This window comes from Tachypleus tridentatus, chromosome 12 (genome assembly GCF_004210375.1).
Source record: "Tachypleus tridentatus isolate NWPU-2018 chromosome 12, ASM421037v1, whole genome shotgun sequence".
Classification (NCBI taxonomy): domain Eukaryota; kingdom Metazoa; phylum Arthropoda; class Merostomata; order Xiphosura; family Limulidae; genus Tachypleus; species Tachypleus tridentatus.
In genome coordinates, this window is record NC_134836.1 from 108579983 (window position 1) to 108603675 (window position 23693).

At 32.4% G+C, this 23693-nt stretch overlaps 1 protein-coding gene across 2 annotated transcripts; it reads right to left on the minus strand.

Moving 5' to 3' along the window:
* Window positions 1–830: 830 nt before the first annotated feature.
* Window positions 831–23412, minus strand: LOC143234303 (zinc finger CCCH domain-containing protein 10-like). Of its 2 annotated transcripts, none has more exons than XM_076471569.1 (2): window positions 23267–23412; window positions 831–2732 (listed from the first exon to the last, which is right to left on the minus strand). In XM_076471569.1, the coding sequence occupies exon 2, from the start codon at window positions 2561–2563 to the stop codon at window positions 1487–1489; it is 1077 nt and encodes a 358-aa protein (XP_076327684.1). In that variant the 5' UTR covers window positions 2564–2732; window positions 23267–23412; the 3' UTR covers window positions 831–1486. The 2 variants fall into 2 exon arrangements, with proteins under 2 accessions (XP_076327684.1, XP_076327683.1); XM_076471568.1 differs by having other exon boundaries at window positions 23224–23396.
* Between the last annotated feature and the right edge of the window lie 281 nt (window positions 23413–23693).

The following is a 23693-nucleotide window of genomic DNA, read 5'->3' on the forward strand; positions in this document are numbered from 1 at the left end:
TTTTCCTCAAATCAAATTGTATACTGAAACCAGAGTGTTTTACACTTCCAGCAGTTGTCGTTTTGGTTTTGCATGTTCCAACATTTCGTTCGTCCATGTTGAGGTGATTTTCACCGTTCTTGTATACCAGCACATTTCAATTACTTCTGTCGTTTTTCTATTCAGCGCACAGAGTACATTTCCACCTGATAGAGTAAGACTGACTGCAGCAAATGTTTGTCCTCTTAGACTGAAGAATGTTACTTTAGAAATTCGAATTTTTTACTTTTTGTCCACACTTGTCTTTACCACATATATTCATCGCGAAATAACTAAACTCCTCTATTTGTTGAAAATACACGTTCTATTTTGATGTATGTTGTGAAAGCTGACATTTTGAAATTACTACTGCCTTAGTTTTGTTCTCAATTATAAGCTAACAAACAGTGATATTTAATGAAGGATACAAGTTATTCCATAAATCTGAACTTAATTTTACAAGGTCAGTAATTGGATGTGTATTTGTCAAATATGTTATACTATGCTATCATTTGTTAAACGTTAAAGCAACATTTAACCTTTCAATTCTCTAGTGTTGTTTGAAAAATCTAAATTTTATAACCTTGATCATTTGTTAAAAAGTGATATATTTTTGAATATCTTTTTAAAAAGCTATTATAAAATTTGGTAAGTATGAATTCTGTACTTGATAAACACTACCACAATTAACCAAAACATCCAATCTAAGTATCAGCTAAAATCTGAAATACATTGATTATTTGTAAAACAAAAACATACACACACACACCTATTACTGTTATAACACTTGCTATTCTGTTGAACACAAAAAGTTTGAATCCATGAAAGTTTATTGTTTATGAGTGTACTACATAACATTACATCACAAGGTGGGTGAACCAAAAAAAAAAAACATTACAGCTTAATTATACTTAGCTAAAGGATTCAGTTTTTCACATCTACATGTTACATACTTGAAACTTATGTAAAACAATTTCTTTACTGTACTAGCAGAGTGACAGAATAACAAATAGAATTTATGTTATATAGGTACCTTTTGAAACCTCTCTAAAACATAAGCCACCATTACGTTAATGAAACAAGCCATTCCACATAATACATGAAGATAAAAACTGAAGTGTCCTGCAACAATGAGACATCTGAATAAAACACGTAGCTCTTAAAACTGTCAATTGCCAAAATTGAACATTCACTACCTACAAGTAGTGAACAACCAGCTGTTTGACATTTGTTGTAACAGAGCAGGCTAGTAATTTGCGAATAGATAATAAAGGTATAACAAAGACTGATCAAAATGCATCCTGACACTTATTACACAGCCACATATTTTCTGTGTAAAAATGCTTTCTTCAATGTTTCAAACATTTCTGTCACTGAAAAACTAAAAAACTGAAATCACGAAAATTATTAAACACACAAAAAAAAAAGAATATAGCATAAGAAACTTGACTGAAAAAAACAAAAACATTCAGTGGTCTAAACTATGAGGAATAACTGGTCGCATGCTTTGCGTCATGATTGGATAAGAAACCAATGGAGTAGAAGGTGCACTCATGGAAATGGTCTGGCACAAATTTTGAGACATCCCTGCCATAGAAACAGGTGCAATGCCTTGTTGGGCCAAAGTAACATGAGCCATTGATGCTATGCTATGAGGAGTATGCCCAGTTAGCTCTGGTGCAATTCTCTGAGGGGGAAGTGTAGCTGCTGCAAGGTCGCTGTTAAGCTGGGAGATAGTTTGAGAAATGTGGCCAGCGCTGGGAGTCATGGTGTGAGGATTGATAATCTGGCTAACAGGAACAATTGTAGTTTGCTTACTGATACGTAGTTGTGCATTTTGGTCCAGCAGAAATTCATTAGTTGCAGTCAGCTCAGAAACTTGTTTCTTCAGCTCTTCCACCTTGCGTTGCAAAATCAAATTTTCTTCCTCCAGCAGTCGAAAATCATGTTGAACAGGCATTGGATTAGGCAACAAATGATGAACATCACCTCTTAAGGGACGTTCCATGGGACTAAATGGTCCATCATAAATTCTCCGTTTAGGTTCTGGTTCATAAGCATCAAACCCAAACCGTTCTTCAAATCGACCCATTTCCCTCCTGTCAGGAAGCTCTCCTCGACGTCCCATTTCCATGTTATATTCATCAACAGAAACATGTCGAAATTTACAGCGTCTTTTTCTTCTGCAGAATCCTTTCAGAAAATCTTTACACACTGGAGGCATTGATCTACCCATTGACAAAGCTTCTTGAATATGTTCAGGAAGTTTTCCTGTAGCACGATAGAATTCTTCCTCCTTCCTTGTACAGTGCAAAAATTTGCAATTTGCTCTGTTACACTCCTTGTTTTGAAAATCATGACAAAATTCAATTTCTTGCTTTCTTCCAGTATCTTCAGAATCATTGTTGGTCTCAGGGTGCCTGTATTTGCAACGCCTGCCTCGCCTGCACACATTGCGCAGAAAATCGCGGCAGACATCGTCACGGTCGCTACCATTTTTAATTGAGCCATCACCCCTCGAATCTCTGCTCTCGTCATCAGACATTATGCTAAAATCTTGATTTTTTTTTAAACAAAAACTGTATGTCTGGGATTTAAATTCCGAATGGATTCTTCAAAAATAAAACCCAGTTCTATACCACAACATGCAGGGGATTGCTGCTACTGCACTTGGCTCTCCAGCTGCTGCGCAGGCTACTCGATGCTCAGTAATGCTGTAAAAAAGCAGCAAATACTGAATGTTAATATACAAATCATAATATCATAAAACATTAACTATCCATGATGCACTTAAAAGCAGCAAATATCTGAAAATAATTACATTTTCACTTCTGTGTATAATGAAAGTTTCAACAGAGGTAAAGCTATTCCAAAAAATTCATTTGCTGTGTTCATTTGTTCAGGAACTGGAACATGATTTACGTTTTTCCACAGCACAGATTCTATTGAGATTTACTTTCATCCTATGACATATTTGGTTTGCTTTAAGTACTTTAACAGATAAGAATTGTCCATCTTTCAATAACCTGGAAGACAAATTTGAGCTAGATTGCATGTGCATTTAAATCTACAGGTTTCAAAACTTTAAAATTATATAAAGTATTACAAGATGTTGAACAGCTGCTCATAAAAACTGGAAATCATTCACATGACACCACATGTCATTTGTAGTAAACACAGATACAAAAAGCTGTTATATTAAAGACAAAAGATTAGGTATTTCAGATGATCAACTTGTTCACTATGCAATAGGACTGGATATATACATAGATATATAGTCAAGAAAAATGTGTCATGGAATAAAGGTAGTCCACTTTTATTGCTGTGTAACAACTGCATTGATTTATAACAGCATGTGGTGCTCTCACATACTCATTGACTGAAAATATAAGAACATCCAACTTTTTACTTTGCAGCTCCTTCAAGAATGTTCCACCACAACAAACTAACACAGAATGGAAAGCTTTGTTTAGTGTAAATAAATTCTAAATCACATGTCTAGCACTCATTTGACATGTTAAATGGTAAAGCTGAATACTGAAGGAATTATACTGTTTATGTAATAAGCAATGAAAAACAATTTTAGACTGTCAACACATTTCTGTAATGCATCAAGATTTAGAGAGTAATCTATTGAGGGTTGAACTTGGCCATTCTACAACTTTAATTTAATAATTCAGTTATCCAGATCATAAAATATATTTTTTTGTAGATACTTTTCTCATTTGGAGGAGATATAAAAGTTATCTTTCTTGTGGTATTTTTGGAAAAGGTTCCTTGATTTACTTTTTTATCCATGGTTTATCTGTATTTTCACAATTCTACTTACTTTGTGTCGTAGTTACTGAAAATTTGTTTTATATAACAAAGTCAGATATTTGTTACTCAAAAGGAGAAGTTTCAGTTTTGAGCTTTTACTGTTTTTTCACTACAATTGTGATCTATTTTTTAAATCCTTCCAGTAATTGCATGCTTCTTGAAAAATTCCCATTGATGGGAGTTAAAAGTTTTTTTTAATTAGGTATATGATAGAAAGAAAATGTCACTGTAGGTCAAACCACCAAGAAGTTAACTACAGAGATACATATTTTTTTAAATATATAGTACTGTCATTATATATTGCAATGTTTTGGACAATGCCCTTCTTCAGGTATCACTAATTTAACAGTTAGTGAACTGATGCCTGAAAAAAGACATTGCTCAAAACATTGAAATATATAATGATAATATTATATATTTAAAAAATTTGTATCTCTGTAGTTAACTTCTTGATGGCTTGACCTATATCATTTTTCTTTTATTTGGATTTTAATTAGTTCATGAAACAAAATAATTGTATATTATTTGTATAATCAGTTAAAGTAAGATCAGGAAAATCTATACTCCTCTTGTCTTATTAATTAGTTATAGAGAAGACTCCCACAATAAAGCTACCATTCTTTATACAATTCATTATCAAAGCCATCAAGTACACAGAGAAAATTTAAAAATAGCTTTTCTCATTTCTACAACCACAATGACAGGTGACTAGGAATAAAGACATCTGTAATTGTAATTAGTTTTTCATCTTAATTTCTATTTCAATTTATAATTTAAATATAACTTTTGTTTACCACAGATAGAAATTTTTTCCACTATAATTCCTTCAACAATAAGCTTTACAACTTTTAACATGTCAAATGCATGCTATCGAATCAATTTGTGTTTGTGAAACTTTCCTGAATCTGTGAAGTAAAATGTTAGAAAATCAATTAATGAAAAATAAACTTCATCTTATAAGGCCATTTATTGCTAGTATTAAAGTGGCTCACATATCCAATCATTAAATTATTTCATAACTCCAGGTTAAGTGCTCACTAGCCAAAAAGCTTTAAACTTTCCAAGTTAAGTTTCAAATCAATGTGATCACCTTATTGAATCTAATAACTGTTCAGGTTGATGAATATTGCTTAAATCTTCAATAGTAAAACTAAAAAAAAGTAGAACTTAATAACTCAGTCATCCCATAGTTATGATATATTATTAGCCTTCCTCTACTGTTCCTAAAAAGTCTTACTTCCACATCCTAAACGTTTTGCTCACCCTTAATGGATTTAAAGATATCCTAACTTTTCACATTTTCAGCAGTCCTGGTACTTTTACATGACTAAAGAAATTTGAAGACAATATCGATGAAAATAAATTCTGAATATTTATGACACTGAGAAATTGTCTAAGATAAACAGAAATAAAATGGAAGATGCCAAATAGCCCAAAAGTTTCAGAAAAGTAGCTCTCCCATTTTTCAGGAATAATCTAGGAAATATTCACATAGCTATATAAATGCAACTTTTTCTCCGAGGTCTTTCAGAAGTGAAGGACTATTTCTCAGACTAAATATCACAGCAAGTTTATCATTTCTTATTCATGAATATTTCAAAATTAAGTTTACAATAGTAACTACAATGTTTTTAAATGTGAAGTTCCAACATTATTACATGCAGTAAAAAGCTCATAAAGTTAGGGACAATAATCCTACAAATATTTCCTGCTCCACAAAGCTCAATAAAAAAAGAAACTTCATAAATGTTTGAGAAGTTCACAGCAAACTTGTATCATTACACTCTAAAGAGCTTTCTATATACAATTTGACACAAGTTTCATGCCAAGAAAAAAAAACAAACTATGACACTCAATTAGTCTGATGGCCCAATAGTTTAAAGATCCAAATTCTTTTAAACAGTTAAAACATTTAACTATGTACAATTATATGACAAAAACCATCAGAATGTGGCCTAAAAGGTTGCAATTTCTCATAAATGAATGGATAATGTTTATTATTTCCCCAATGTTTTTTCTTGTATGCACTTATAGTATCAGCTGCAGAACCCACATATTTACGCTTCAGGATTGGATTTGGAAATTAGATCTTCTGATAGAATGGACATTCAAGGTTCTTATTCCATGATGCTGTGACAACAAATGTTATATTTAAGACTCATTACATATATTGAAAGCTTCCACTTAATAAAATTATCTTTACGCTGATCCAATGCAACGAGGAATGCACTACAGTACTGATTCAAAAACGAGATCATGTAGTCATAAATAGTTGGTCCCCTGAACTCCCACAAGATGAATCCTTTACACTTTATTTTAAACTGCATTACTCTATTACAGTCCTACAGATTTGTCTATTCAGACAATTGTCTTGTGCTAAAAAAAAAATCTAAAACCTATCACTGTCAGACCTTCAAAATACTGGGCAGTCATCAGAAAAACATAACAATCAAACATAAAAATATTATGCATTTTTCTGAAACAGGTTTACTTTGAAAAATTACTAATTATCTATGCCAAAACTGTTCTTCGTCAAAATTTAATGAAATGCTCTATATTCTTACAAGAAATAAATTTGAAGAGTTATGTCAATTAAAGAAGAATCTAAATAAAAGACAATGGAAAAAGAAAATTATGCAAACACGTGTCTTAGAAAACAGTATCAATATCACTTAGCCTAGCAACTATAGCATATTTACACTTACTTCACAACAAGGTTTACACATACAAGTGATAATGAAAATGCAAAATGCTTATTTTGGAATTTGTCATTTTATACCATCCATAAATATAAGATTTGTTTTATATATATATATATATATATATTTAACTGTATGCTTTTTCTTTGTCTTTATGCACGTTATAATTAAATAAGTAAAATGGTTAATCTAAAATTTGTCATTTTATACCATTTCTAAAATCAGATTTTTTTACTTCTGCATAATTGTCTTTTTTTACCCTTATCTTTATTAATGTCACTGGTTAAAGATATACTTGCTACAACTAGGTCAAAGATCATAAACAATAAAAATTTCTTTAAAACAATTATAAAGTTTAACACAAAAATATTCAAAATTTTGATGGTGGGAATGAAAAGAGTAGCAAACAATTTGATAGCAGAAAGCATATGACAGTTATAAACGTATCTTTCTATATGGCTGAACGTGACTAATCACCATGCTTTAGAAATGATCATTATTTAAATATATGTCAATAGCTTCTGACTCAAAGCAAGATCAGAATTATATGTCAACTCTCTATACAATAGAGCTAATTTAATGTACTAGTTTTAATCACAAGAGATGGTGCCATAAAATAAGTTAAAAGTAATTACAGCAATGATTCATTAGTTGGTTAAAATCCTGGGCTGTAACCTAACAAAATTTCCTGATGACACCAAACTGTTAGGATTCATATATTACTCACATCTGTAAAGTGCAAAAAAATATTCAAGATTTTCAGGTTTTTTTAATCAACGTATTTCCACATAAAAATGCTGTTGAAAATGTTTTATAACAGTCTGGTTAAACTTAAATTTAAATGTCCCAATAATAACAATATAACTGCTGTATACATACCTGTAGCTATGTGCCAGAAGGGTAAAAATATCAAAAATGCATATACAAGTATGTATTCAACTCACACATGGAATTTAGATAGTTATGTCAGTAATAAATTCAGTCAAAATGAAAAAGAGCCACTGTTGCATGAACTTCATCTAGTGCTGGTACCTTTCCCCTCAGCAAACGTTCTTAGCTTTCATACATGCTTTTGAATAAAAATACATTTTTCCCATATAACCTTCATGCCATCTTTTAAACCATCCATCTTGAATGTGGGTATCATTTTTATAAAACACTTTGACAATAACCGTATGTAGTAATCTTTAAGTGGCTTGCTTATTGAAGATGTTTATGAATATTTAAAGCATTAACTATTTTCATGATATTGGAGTTTTCATATGATGAGTCAGTTTTTTCAAACAGTATGTACAATACAATTTACTAGCATAGCCCCATAAAACATTTATGGCAAAATCACTTTCACTCCAAGAGTAATTCTTGAAGTACAGGATTTCTAGAATAATAGAACAGAATTCTAATCACAGACACTGAAATTTGTATGTCCACTTGTTTCAGGCTTAAGTTATTTAAGCTTTAACCAAGCACAGCCATATTTGGTAAAAAAGATAAACTAATTAACTTGTGTACCTTTTTGCTTTATTTTAGTGAGGCCTAAACTTTACTGTTCTTAGCACTGTCAATAAATAAACTCATTCAACAACCCAACATTACACAATAATTAAGCTTTTAATATGTTGTTGTACATAGTATATTTACATCTCCTTGTTTTCACCCACTGAAATTAAGTGCCCATGAATGTACATTTTTGATAGTGAGGTGTGCACACATTTTCAAGACGAAAACAATAACGAGTGTTATGTATTATTATAATAATAATAATAATAACAGGTAAGCCACGAAGATTGATGGCAACTGTAAAGCTGAACTGGTGGATTCACAAAGTGCTCAAGTGAAAAAACAAACCACAAAAAACAGTCACACACAAATAATCATTAGTGGCCAAACAGTTAAACCCCGTCTCTTGTTTTTGGTAGTATAATGTTAAATACATTTACAATAGTGTAATAAAGCAAGGATACTCAACTGTGTAAAATAAGCAGTATATTAATAAAACACTGATTTCATCAAAGTATGCTGCAATTTTCAATGCAAAGCTAATCAAGGTCTACTTGCATGAGCTACCCCTAATTTTCAAATGAGAGAACCACAAGGAAGACATTCAATCAACAGCACCCACTACCAACTCTTGTTTGGCTATGAAGGAATAAAATTTGATCTAATGTACCTACAACCAATAAATGTGGAGCAAAATTTTTTTTTATGGTAAAGGAATATAAACAATGAACCTACAGATCCACAACTTGCCACCCTAACCAAGGGGCTATACTCAGTCCAATAAATAAACAAATAAACAGTACTATAGCTAATTTGATAAAACAGTTGTATCATCTTTCAAAACAAATTTCAAAATTGATAAAGTTCATTTTCGTTTCTTATTAAATTGTTCTGATTCTTCTTAAACATTCAGTAGTTCCACACTTCTATGGTCACATGCTATATAAATAATCATTCAATAACACAATTGAAACTGATTCAAATTTTGCACATGAAAAATTATTACCCATCCAGCCTACTTTTATATAAAGTCAAACTAAATAAATATTCTTTTATATAATAGCTTTGTGATACCCACATATGCAGAATTTTCAGATTATTGATATTTCAACAGAAACATTCTTACTACTTCAGAGTTTCAAACCTGCACATGAACAATTTTCTTCATGTAAGCTTAGAAAATCAATATTAGCATTAGTCAATGAAGTAAAACAATCTAGTTCTTTCTGGAATATCAGTGAATGTTAAGAGGAACTTTCAAGTGCTGCCCGTCAAATGATCTATAATGTGAAATATCCAATAAATAAAATTGCTTTAAAAGTACAAAATGAATACCAATGTTGTGTTTTTATTCAATCTCCATAGGTACCAAATTATGAAAACTTGATGAAAATTAGGGAAAATATAATTTACAAAATAACAAGACATTTTGTACAACTCAAATTATAAAGAAATGAAAACAAAATTATTTGTACATAAATACAAACACTATAAAACCTGTTAAAATGGACAAAGAAAACTGTTTAACACATGGTACTCAAGATTATTAATTTGACACTAAATGGATAGTTTAGACTGGAACCATACTGCAGATATTTTTGATAAAAGAAATTGCTATAAAGTTCAAAATATCATACTGTCACATAAAAAAATAAAATGGCTCTCTAAATGCATATTTCATAGTTCAATAACATGACTTAAACTTTTCATAATTTTTTTGGCAGAAAATTAGGTGAACTAAATAATTATGACTAGCCTGTTAACTACCAGATATGAAAAGGAAAAGATCAGCTGAACTTGGTACCCTGCAAGCAACCACGCAGACCTCTATGAAAAAGAACATGGGAGTTAAAGCATGGCAACCCACATTTGTGAATGAACTAAGTGATGCTGATAGAGAAAATAGGAAACTGGAGTGTGATGAGTTATCGCGAATCTTCAGTACGATCCCTTTTCAAGTTAAGGTGATGTTTACGGACAAGTGCACAATTTACCATTCAAGTCGAGCACGAAATATTTACTTCTGGGCAAAGGAGAATCCTCATTATTATGAAGAAATTGAATAAAACTCTCCACATGTCATGATGTGGGCAGCACTTAATGTGCATCATGTTATTGGACCACACTTCTTTGATGGACCGGTAAACCATACCTCATATCTAAACATGTCACAACAATGGTTTATACTGAAACTCTATGAACTTGGAATCAGAGAGGATGTTTGGTTTCAACAAGATGGAGCTCTGGCTCATTTTGCCCTCACTGTGTGAGATTATGTTAATGACACTTTTCCAGACAAATGGATAGGTCATGGTTCTGTAACATCCCAGGCACCCATGAAATGGCTTGCAAGAAGTCCGGACTTGACAACATGTGATAACTCTCTTTGGAGATACATTTAAAGGACGTGTCTAAACAATGTTATAATACTAATGATGAGTTGAAGACAGCTGTTACTGCAGCATTTGAAACAAAACAAAACAAATGTTGAGGAAAATGTCTCACAGAACATGGCATTGCATAATATTATGCAGAGAGAATGAGAGACAGCACACAGATACACTGGATACATAAGATGTATGGATGGGTAGGGACTTATGGGGCACCCTGTACAATGGCTTCATTTGTTTATTTATAATATCAGTTCATTCATTCACGAGTCGAATGCCTTAACCACATGGCCATGCTGGGAAAGCATGTTTGTGACTAATGCAGAACATCAATTCTAAGAGTATTATGCTGGTTGTAACCCTTTCATGTTGTGTTTTAAAGCCAAACAAAAGCTGACTTTTGTTCTCTGAAGTGGAAAAATTATTAGGCTAAATTGTGTAAAATGAATACAAGTTTTATTTTTTTGTGATAAAGTTGACTATGGTTACATGCACAATGTTTCCATTATAACAAAAGTTAGTAAATTCAGTATATACTTGCATTTTTATTTCTAAATTTACCAAAAAAAGTATTTTTTAAAGATTCATTTTTATAACTGTTACCCTCTTCATTTATTTCCTGAAGTAAACACATCAAGCAAACATCACTTGTGACTTTTATAATTTCAACTATAAAATATCACCTATTGATTAAATTTTTGTTTCAATAGTTTAATGTACTTTATATGTACTAATACTAAATAACAGTACTGGTCAAGAAAATTTTAATTTAAGTATCCAGTTTCAATTCATTTTCAAAATGAAACATTTAAATTCTTGGTTTTAAATGCCACGTAATATCGAACGTGTAGCACTTTTTTTTTTTTTTAATATCCTTACGTGTTTGTTTAGTTTCAATGAATTGGATACATACACTAGACATTAATAACCCAGAAAAAAAAATCTGAACATATCTTATCCTGAAATATGTTTGCCAATCCATATGAAATGTATTCCTAATTTTGTCTTCTTTGACATCTATAATTCTAGCATTAGTAATAGGTATATTTATAATAAACAGGAAGAGCTGTTTCTGAAACATCAGGATTTCAGTGACAGCCTATTTTGTTTTTGCATTAAATGTCAGATTCTTAAAAGAAAATAGAATGTGTTGACTAAAGTCACTACGAGTTATAATCCAATTTAACAGTATTTGAACATTAATTTTTGGTTGATATATTTGTTTTACAAAATGCAAATTTGAAAACTATTCTGTAAACAAACAACCTATGTGAAAAAATAATCTGATGTTTTCAATAGGCTTTTGTTTATACAAGTCTGTTTGTCATTTTTTACTTAATGTTATACTTTTTTTAAACAAGATACTAAAATGTGTCAAATACTAGGTTAAACAACAAAGCACATATGAAAATATTTATCAGAACAAGTCAAGCTGACTGCACCACAATTGTAACACAACCAGTTGTTCACACAATTTTCTGCTGTGACTAACCAACTTTCACTTTGTAAAGAAATAAAAATAACAAGCAGATGCACTAGCAGATGAGGCTGTATTAGAATAAACAATCAGCACTATGTTAATCTTTAAAAAAAAAAAAGAGTATTTTATTTTATATTTTCAGTATTTCATATTTTCACTATAGCTGGTATTAGTGTAGAGAAAATAAGTCTTACCAAAAACTAATAATCATTCAGGTCACAAATTATAAAAATTAAATTTAAAAACTAAGATACAAAGAAGTATCTTTACTTTCAGCATGGAGATTATCTTTCACTTAGACTGACTCATCAAGTTTCACCCATTCACAAACTTGTAATGTTTACTAAAAGCTTACAAAATGTCAAAGATGCACACAGTATTTGAAGTTACAAGTAATTTAACAGTTGTGGTGGTTATGAGGTCAATCAAGATTACCATGTTCTCATGATTAAAGTTAACTTTAAAAAATAAACCATAATGGTAAAATTTGGATTAAACATAACTAGAATAACAAACTTCAATTATTTATTTATTGTGACACTAATTGGTGCTCATACGCAATCAAGTAAATCATCCAATTTTAAGGATTATCATGCCATTCTGGTGTTTTATACCAATCAACTTGAAGAAAGCTACAATACACAAAAATCCAAACTCTAATATCAATTTTGAATTTTTTCCCTCAGAATGAATTTCTATCCATAGTAGAAAGACTTAATTATTATCTGCATAGATAAAACTCGACAACACAAGAAACAAAAGCTTTATATCTAAGATCCTTGTACATGTTTGCTGCTTATTATACCTACCTTAAGTTTGAAAACACCAAACTTTTGAGGTTCAAATTATATGCAAACTCAATTAACTGCACTGTAGTTTTAAAAGTTTAGTTTCCAAAGCTAGCAATCATCAAAACTTAAGATTATCTAACTCAATACATTCACCACTATTTTTTTTTTAATATGGATTGTAAATTTCAATGTAAGCTTTTAGTTATTATAAAAGAAGTCCTTCTTCATCTCTTCTCTACATATCTTGATTTTGTACTTTTGGTATACTTTAAAACAATTAATTTTACTGGTTCCCCTTTTATTTTCTGCGAGTGAGACCACTTGTACACCTTTTCTTCACTTTACAAGAATTCACAATTTTAACTTGAAACTAACAATCTTACTGTAGACTTCACCCCAGCACACACTTAACTCAGCAGTGGATCTTTGTTTGAAACTGTACATCATTTCTACTGTAGGTAACTTCCATTGAAAATGAGAAATATTAACATAATCTATACTAGCTTTATTTTAAAATTTCTTTTAACCATAAGCTAGTACTTAGTATTGTCTATGATTGAACTTTTCTAATAAGCATGTGGAATCAGGCTTTCATACTGATGGGTTATAAACATACATAACATCATGCTATATAATATCATTACAGTACTTTTGTTCTTTTTTTTTTATATAAGGAAATATTGTCTATACAAATCAAATTTATATTCAAATATATTTTGTTTATTATACTTTGTTAGATGCATCCAATTTTCATTTAACATTTATTTATGGGTTATTTTTACGTGCATAAATGCAAAAGTGGAAAAAGGTACAGGCCTTGTTAACAAAGTTGGAAAAAGGTCTGAAACTTTCATTTTGCAAATGACATGAACCTGTTTGGCAAAATCAGATGATCTGAGAACAAGATTATATAAACTGCAACATTAGGAATTAAAATACTTGCAAAACACATGTATATGTGGAAATGCAACATGATAAGAGAAAAAAATAATTATGTTTCTTGTAAAAAGTTTAAAAGAGTGAGGTCCTTCAAATACTTTTAAGTTCACTATCACAGGGAGCAAAACAAGAATGACCAACACACTTGTAACTTTTGAGAAATTTAGCAAAATAGTAGGAGGTATAGGAATACCCATGAAGATTAATACACATTTCCTTAGAACAATGGACTACTCCATGAAAAAGTATACATGCCAAACTTGGACTTTACCTACAGATACAGAAAGACTGAAGTGGCTTTGTATTGAGACATCAGTGTGCTTCTAATTATCCCTTAATCTGCATAAAGAACAAACAGTTCGTTGACTGAATAAGTAGCAGAATCCATTGGGAAGTTTTTGAATTGATTACCCATTGTAAAGAGGCAAAAGGTAACATGGTTCAGCCACACAAGAAAATGAAAAGGTTAGTTGGTTGATTTGGCATTTTATGGCACAAAGCAGCTAGGCTATCTGTGCCAAACATCCAGTAAAAAGTTAAAATTAAAGAAAATTTAGTAAAATTCATAAAAGAAATTAAGGTAAAACAAAACAAAGTTTGAAAACACAAATAACAAAACCAATGTTTACATCTAGTTTACAACATTAAGAGAAAAACTACAGTAATACAAGGACTTTCTGTAGTGTAACTATTTATTATAACTTGCCAGGAAGACTAACAACAGGTATGTACAAAAACCACAGTCAGTTACCTGAAGTTGGTCTTTCCAGTCCTGGTTCTGAGTTATTTGGCATTATGGCCATTTTCAAAAAGTAACGTCATAAAAGCCTTAAAAGACTTGTAGCAAAATTTTAATAACTCACCAAGATGACTAACAGCTAGTTCAAACAGCAGCATCAGTCACCTGAAATTGGACTTTCTAGTCCTGGTTTCAAGTATTTTGACTTTATGGCCATTTTCTAATTTCAATCTAAATGGGCTGTGATTCTTAAAAAGGGAATCACAACAAGAAAGGTCTGATGTATAAATTAAAAAACTTAAATGGCATTAAAAAGGTTGACTGTCACCATCACCAATAACACTGTCTCACATTAGGGACAAACCTTGGGACTGAACATGTTTAAAATGGTGCTGTCGTTGACAGTCATAACAATGGCAAAAAAGTAAAATGTGGCTTATTGTGGCCAGAGTGTCACATAGACTACACACTGGTGCATCACTTCCAGGTAAAAGAAAACAAGGAGTTAAAAAACTGTGACCAATGAGTAGTCACAGGTGAGAGCCATCACAACTGAAACAATGAGGGTCCGTTTCACACTCATAAGCATTGTGGTCATTGCCACCGCAACAAGCACACTTCAAGGAACCACAACGTGATGTCTTTGAGTGACCAAACTGCTGACACTGGAAACATAGAGATGGTTTGAAATATATGTCCATACCTTGCAATTAAGATAACCTGCCTTGATCGTGGCAGGTAGACGTGGTGATGTAAATACCAGAATGAGTATACTAGTCGGCATCATAATTCTACCTTTGGGAGTGGAAATACGCCTCATTGCAGAAACTCCTTGAGTGGAGAAGCCAGCAAGAATCTGACTTGGGGATGTTCTTCAAATCCCTCTCAACAATAACTCCTCATGGTGAATTCAAAGTAACATGATGTGTAACCTCAATAGGTACATCCCAAATTGCCTTTGAATAGAAGTTCACTGTGTTCAGATGTAGATGTTACCAGAGCAAAGCTTCTTTACTGACTTTGGAGAGACAGCAAGTCCCTCTGGTCCCTTCTGAGTGAAAAAGGGAGACATTTGCCCTAAAGCTTTATCTGAAAGAGAATGTAGGATAAAAAAATGAGGTACAACAGGTGTTACAGATATTGAAGATTGCTGCTCAGAATTGTCAAAACATGGAAATTACCTATGGACTGTGTTTTCACTATTTTATTTAAAGTTTTATTTGGATGATCCATAATAAAAAAAGGAATATTTCATTGCCCACTGACCTCACCCACCATGGAGCCCGACGAGGGGATACACTACAATGCCAAATAAGGACACTGGAGCAATGCCAGGGTTTTGTGAGCACTATACCCAAACACCAGCATCAGATACAATGTCCACAACACCTGTTGAGAACATCCCAATACTGGTACTAAGTTGATCCTCGCTCAAGTGAACCAGCCAACTGACCCAACAGGGGCCACCCATGTACAGGAATTCAAGGCCAAAGTGGTGTGTTTGGGTTGGACCTATCAACCACCAGAATCCTCTCCTTCCCTTCACAGGTTGCCATGCATGGCAAACATGTGGGTGGATGTTTAGATCCCAGAGGAGGTAAACTGAAAGAACAGAGCCTTCCCTGGGATGTCCTCTCACCATGTACAGGAATCCACACCAAGTGATAAATGAAAAGGCCTAACTAATCTTGTTCTACAAAGTCTAATGATTAGAAGTCATTCTAGAAAAATAAATACAACAAGGCAAATTGTTACATTGATATAGAAGATGCATATAAGTGATCCAGATGGTTATGGGATGATCTTTCACAGAGGACCTTCTACATTACATGTAGAAGATAACTTGTGAAACCTTGATAAGAGAAAGATTTATGCAAGAATTTGACTATGAAAATATTTTTTTTATTTCCAAACAGAAAATTAAAAATAATTGAAACAGTCTAGCAGTTATTTGTAAAAAATTCAAATTTCAATGAAATATAGCTTAAAGCTATGCTTAACTAATCTTCAGTTTCTTATTTGGACCTCTGTTTACAGTGCATTTGTTTCAAATTAATGTTGATAAATGGCATAGTTTTAAACATAAAATGGTATAGAACACAATGAAAATTCTACATTCATGGAGAAATATTTTTCTTCCATCTCATTTTAACACAAGTTATACCTTTTTAGTTTAGTACTCCAAATTATAAAACTAATTTTCAGTTCCATGTCTTTAAAGATTTTAAAAGTACAACTTTGATATTTGTTGCTCAATTAATCAAAACCAGGTTCAAATACATACTGATCTCAATCCTGGTCTCAACTACAGCTCTTCTGGAAAGTGCACCATGTTCAATGCATTCATAAATTTAATTGTATCACAAAATACCATGCAAAATAACTACCAACTTTATCACATTAAACTTCACAAAAAACGAATGTTTGTATCCTTTCACTCCCCCCTTCCATACTAATCTTCATTCATCTCAAATCAATTGGAAAGATTATTTTCACATACAATACAAATAAGGGATAAATTGATCCTTCAGAGCTGTCTTTTTACACCCTTATTTTAGTTCAAATACAATCTTTGAAACTTCAATATTTTTTGGTCTACTTTTCTCAAGTAAAATGAAAGATCTCTACCTATCCCAAAACAACAACCCTTCCATCACTAAAGCCATACCCTGCTCAATTAGAAACAAGTCAATATTCTTTCTTAGATAATGCAAAGAAAACTGTACACAATATTTTAAATGCAGCCTAGCTAGTAATTTGTAGTGAATATTTCTATAAATATGCCCCTCACTACACTTCTAGTAACTTTACTTCAAGCAACAGAGCAGTTTCAATGGCTTAACTAAAACAAGTTATCTTCCACTAAAATAATTTTGTTCCCACCTATATTAAAAAACATGCAATCCAAATTATAACTGTATTATCTTGTATTTACTATAGAGTTAAATGTCATTTGCCTATTACTTGTAAAAATTACCAATTGATCCAAGACATTCTGTCATACTTTGGCATCCTCAACAGTTAGAAACATCCAAGAGCAAGTTTTGTTAACCCTTTCACTGTATAACTAATTTTCAAGCTGCTTCCCAAACAGTATCAGTTATCCACAAAAAAATAAAATAAAATCATGAATTTGATCACCTGTATTACTTCATAATATTAAAATAAGCTTTTTCTTCTCTGACAGTAATATTCCTTGGAAATTATATTGGACAGAAGAAATAATGATCAGTGATGACGAGAAACCCACTTGTTGAGAAAATTTATATGCAAAAACGGCTCGTTTCGGCTGAGAAAACACTTTTACATAGAAAAGCGAACAACGTTTCGACCTTCTTCGGTCATCGTCAGGTTCACAAAGAAAGAGGTAACTGACCGGAAGCTGACCACATGTTTGAAAGGGGTTGTGTAACTGTGTGTTGAAATGTAGAGGGCGGTATTAGATGTTTGAATATATAATTTTATTTATTTTATTTTATTAATATAGGTATAAAGGCGTTCCTTTATATTGGTTTATTTTGGGTTTAAGTTGTTGTATAAGTAAGGCTTCTTTAATTTTGCATTTGTTTATGTTTATTTCTTTATTTAGTATTTGAGTGTTTTCTATGGTTATGTTGTGTTTATTTGACTTGCAGTGTTCGAAAACGTGTGAAGGTGACTTTTTTATGTTCTTTGAATCTGGTTTCCATTTTTCTACTTGTTTCTCCAATATAGAAGTCGTGGCAGGAAAAAATCACCCATACTGGACTATACATTCCTTGGGACTCAGCACATGAAACAAAACAAAAACTCAACATACTAAGAAACCAAATAAACACAGCCATAAAACTATGCTCACCAGATAAAATTAACGATGAATTAGACAAAATAAAACAATACTTCACCAACATCAATAAGTTTCCTCCACAAACCGTAGAAAACATTATACGCACACACCTAGACAGAAAGCAAAATCAACCAACTAAAGTAAATACAGCTCACTAATCAAAAACCACGAAACCATATACTGCTGCACACCATATATTCCCGACATCAGCAGACAAATAACCAATATTTGGCAAAAACTAGTAACAAAATATAACATTCCAGTTAATACCAAGTTTATTCAAAAACCAGGCACAAAACTGAGGTCTATACTATGTAAAAACTACACTGACAAACACCACACCAACATTATTTATAAAATACAATGTGATAACTGTCACGACTTCTATATTGGAAAAACAAGTAGAAAAATGGAAACCAGATTCAAAGAACATAAAAGTTACCTTCACACGTTTTGACACTGCAAGTCAAATAAACACAACATAACCATAGAAAACACTCAAATACTAAATAAAGAAACAAACATAAACAAACATAAAATTAAAGAAGCCTTACTTATACAACAACTTAAACCCAAAATAAACCAATATAAAGGAACGCCTTTATACCTATATTAATAAAATAAAATAAATAAAATTATATATTCAAACATCTAATACCGCCCTCTACATTTCAACACACAGTTACACAACCCCTTTCAAACATGTGGTCAGCTTCCGGTCAGTTACCTCTTTCTTTGTGAACCTGACGATGACCGAAGAAGGTCGAAACGTTGTTCGCTTTTCTATGTAAAAGTGTTTTCTCAGCCCAAACGAGCCGTTTTTGCATATAAAAAGTAGAAATAATGATTTTAAAAAAAAGTTAGAAAAAATTAAGTGTTCTCCACTGAATTGCATATACATAGAGAAAAGCTTGTGTTTGTTTTTGAATTTCTCACAAAGCTATGAGGGCTATCTGTGCTAGCCCTCCCAAATTTAGCATTGTAAGACTAGAGCAGTGGTTCCAAACCTTTTTTATGCCCTGCATCCCTAAAACATTTTAATACATTCTCGCACCTCTCACAGTAATTATTTATTTAAGAATAAAGGTAAAGGTGGCCAAAACAAAGTTTTATAATTAGGTTTTAATGATATATAAACAAAAATGAAACATTTAGAAAAGAAAAATATTACAACAAACTAAAAGTTACATAAACCCTACACGACCAACAAAAAAATAAATTTTCATCCACGCATGAAATGAAATTTCTCTGAATTTGAAATGTTCATAAGCCAATTTAAATTTAATGACTCTTTTGTTCCTGTTTACTTCTTACGAGTTTTTCAAAGTGTGGCACTTTGTTGCTGATAGCAATCCGTAAGTCTGCTTGTGCACCCAAGCGATTTCTAGATTTTGTCTTGATTGACAAAAGGGCACTAAATCCAAATTCTCACAAGTATGTCGTCGCAAATGGGATGAGCACATTTAGTGCTTTTTTACAAAGTCTTGGAAACACGTCCATTGCCAAATACCAGTATTGTTCCAAAGTTTTGCTTTCAACCTGATTTCAAGAACTCAATTTGTGGGCAGTTCAATAAGATCTTCCTTCAGTTCTTCATCATCTGACATATTATCCAAATTGAAGGAGAATGGATTCATAATCCATTCTTCAGAAGTTTCCAGTTCCCCCTCCAAAATATCCATCAAATGACTGATAGCATTTCCAAATGATCCACAATTTCTTCACACATACATGGAATTAAAGAGACTCTTCCTCACCTACCATTTCTTCGAGTGATGGAAAATTTGAAAGATTCCATCTTTTAACTTGTTAACACCAAAGATGTAACTTTTCTTTGAAAGCATTTAACTTTTTTCAGTATTTCAATATGTTTATGTTTTTCCCTTGAACAGATACACTCAGGTCATTCATACAAGTAAAAATATCACTCAAATAGGCTAGCATTTGGTTGAATTCTTGTGATTCTATTTCAATGAGCAGATCATAGTCACATTCCTTCAGAAAAGTTTTGACTTCTTCTCACAGTTTAAAGAAGCACGTTAAAGCACTCCCACGTGACAGCCAGCGGACTTCTGTGTGGAAAAGCAAAATTGAATGCTCACTTCCAAAATCTTCACAAAGCGACTTGAAGAGGCAGTGGTTCAGAGCAGACCCCTAATCCAGTTGATGGTCTTCACAGAAGTGTCAAGGACCTTTTTCAACTTTGGAGGCAATGTTTTTGATGGCAAAGCATGCTGATGAAGAAAACAGTGAGTACCTTGCAAGTGCAAAATCTCTTGTTTCATCAGTGCAAAAAATCCTCATTTATTTTCTAGCATAGCAGGGCACCGTCAGTACACACAAAAACAATAATTTGGATATCCAAATTGTATTTTGCAAAGAGGTCCTTCACACATTGGAAGGCATTTTTCCCTTTTGTGGTTGTTTTCAGATCTTCAAGGAACATTCCTGTTCCATTATGGCACCATCACGGACATACCTCACTACTGCAATGTGTTGACCGCAATTTGCAACATCAATTGTTTCGTCCAGTTGGAGAGAGATTTTCAAGGTAATTTGGTCCAAAATGTCCGAACTCAAATTGTTGCCATTTTTATTGCACACGGTTTTATCACATCTTTTGCAATTGTATGGGGCTTATTTAATTTGGCTACTTTATATGCCACGTGGTATGAAGCCATCAGCAGTGGTTTGTAAACAGATATAAAATCAAATTTTGGAAGGGTTGCTTGAAAATCAAAGCGAGCCCCTTCCACCTTTCAACAATTCAACATCATGGCCAGCAACAGCTACTCCACCATGCCAGTTGTTGAAGTGTTCCTGCAGTTTAAATGGCTTCAAATTTGCATTTGAAAGGACAGCATCACAAAGCATGCACTGGGGTTTTTGCAGATCCTCAGTTGTTTCGATGCAAGTGAAACCAAACTTCACACAATCATCATTCCATTTCCTTTTCTTTGACATAATGAATTTTCTTTGCACAAACACAGAATCAACAATACACTGACTACCATATCATCACACATGGGTTTGTATACTCTGCAAAACTTTCTAGAACATTCTTGAATATACATCACATTACATCATAGATTAATTCTGGATACTTCTGGAAGTTTTGAGTCACAATCACGTGAATGCATAACATAAATAAACAACAGACACTTTAAGACAGCGTTCATGAACATAACCTAATTAGTTGTGCCGAATACTTAGGTCACGTTTACGTTTTGTGAGTTGTTTGTTTACAGTTGTACATTAAGATTTCGGCCAGTGACAGTAGAAACGACAGTTTATCGTAACAACGTAAAAAGCTATGTCTATAACAAGAAAAATAAGAAATAAAATTCGAATGTAATTTTTTAATATATAGGACAGTACCCTTAATATAAACAAAAAAAAACCTAAAATGTTATCTTACACCCCCAAGGAGTGTGAGCACCACTGGTTGGGAACCACTGGACTAGAGGGAAGCCAGCTAGTCATCACCACCAACTGCCAACTCTTGGGCTACTATTTTACCAATGAATAGTGGAACTGACCATCACATTATAACACCTCCACAACTGAAAGGGTGAGCATGTTTAGTGCCACAGGGATTTAAACCCACGACCCTTGGATTACAAGTCAAACGCCTTAACCCACCTGGCCATGCTGGGCCTAGATGAAAGCAATTCAATAAGAGGCCCAAATCATTACAATATATATATACATGAAAACATTAGATCATATACAAGGTACAAAGCTGTCTTTATAAAAATTCTAATTTTTCCTGTAAAGTTGATAATTCTGTAAAAATAAATAAAATATAAAAATCCAGCTTTCAGAGCACTTAACACAGATAGCAGCACACACACACAAGTTTAGCAATTATTTCAAGTCACAGTGGAGGGAAACTTTTTAATAGCTGTGGGTATATCTGAATTTCACAGGCAGTGGATATAAATGCTTATTCAGATATATCCAAACTAAACAATAAATAAATTAGTTTATTCATTATGCACCTATCAATTTTCTAAGGCCCATGAATTAAACTCTTAAGGCCCTTAGTAAGTTTCTATGCTTACATGAAGGGCTAAGATTAGACACACAGTAAAATTAATTAAATTACTAACTCTCTACCAACAAAAAGTGGGAATACCATCAAGTTATTAATTCCTTATGGTTGAAAAAGCAAGCATGTTTGGCCAAAGATTTTAACCCTGTAATCCACAGATTGCCAGTGAAGTGCTTCAACCAGCAGGATATCTTGCACCTCCATAAAATCCCCAAGTACCAGTCAAACCTTAATAGTTGGTCCACCCAAAACACATGTTCCCCAGAAACTTTACAGCCAAATAACTTCCATTTACCCAAATTTTCCAATAGTGATATTGACTTAGAATCCTCACAATATATACTTGCTCAGTTTTCTCTTGGCTCACTCAACTTGTGTAAAATAATGTTGAATATACAAACTTTTTTTTTTATGCTAACCAAAACAGGTTTCATGTGTTATGCTGTTGATTTTTGCAACAAAGATTCCACCTGATTAGATGGCATCAAAAATTTCTGCTTAAACATTTGCCACCTGGTACTGCTTCCCCACATGAGAAGAAAATAATTTAGCTTGTTACAAGTTCTGTCGTTATAGCAACAAGCACTGTAACTCTTAAGTGAAACTGTGTCAATTAATAAGTGTTATCACCCGAATGTTCTCCATTGAAATTATACCCCAGTTTATAAATTATAATTTATAGCATATTTAATTTCATGGTAAACGTAATTAAATTATACACATGCTTGCATTTTCCATATATGTACCAATATCGTAAATATGTCATATATTTATATATCGCACAGTATGCAAAATTGAACCCGAAATGTACATCTCAAGAAGATTCATTGAACAAAATACATATACGTAGAGCGCATACACAAACGTCTAAAATGCAAAGCTCATAAACAGCCATTACAATTTAGTCAGAATGCATAAGCCTAACAATTAACCTAGTTAATAACGTTAGTCATTACTAACTTATCTACCTTATAAGATATGGTAATCGAAGATGTTCAAAATGTTATCCACCTGTCTCAAATTGCTTTAAATAAAATTATCTTCTTATAGATCGAGGCCTACAATGGATATATAGCAATCTTCTGCTTCTCGTCAAGTTCATACAAACAATGGCGACTATGAAACTTCTAAAACCTTTATAGTTTAGAAAGCAATGAAACGTCCTCTGGTGTTTTTAGGTATCATTAGAAATACTAAAATACGTGATTAATAATATGTGTAGAAATTCGCTGATATAAAACTGAAGAAAAAATATTTTAAGACATGTTTAACATATAGATAAACTATAAAAACCGAAACAGAAGCTGTATATTTTGAAAACTGGCAGTGAAACTAAATACTGGTAAACACAGAGTACACTGCAAATTAAATGCTAAAAATAAAAATTTGATTTTTTTTTCTGTTTAATGTTTAATACGTTACTTTTGATCAAGATCAT

Coding starts and splice junctions, on each gene's coding strand:
- LOC143234303 (XM_076471569.1), bottom strand. CDS start 2,563: ATGTCTGATGACGAGAGCAGAGATTCGAGGGGTGATGGCTCAATTAAA.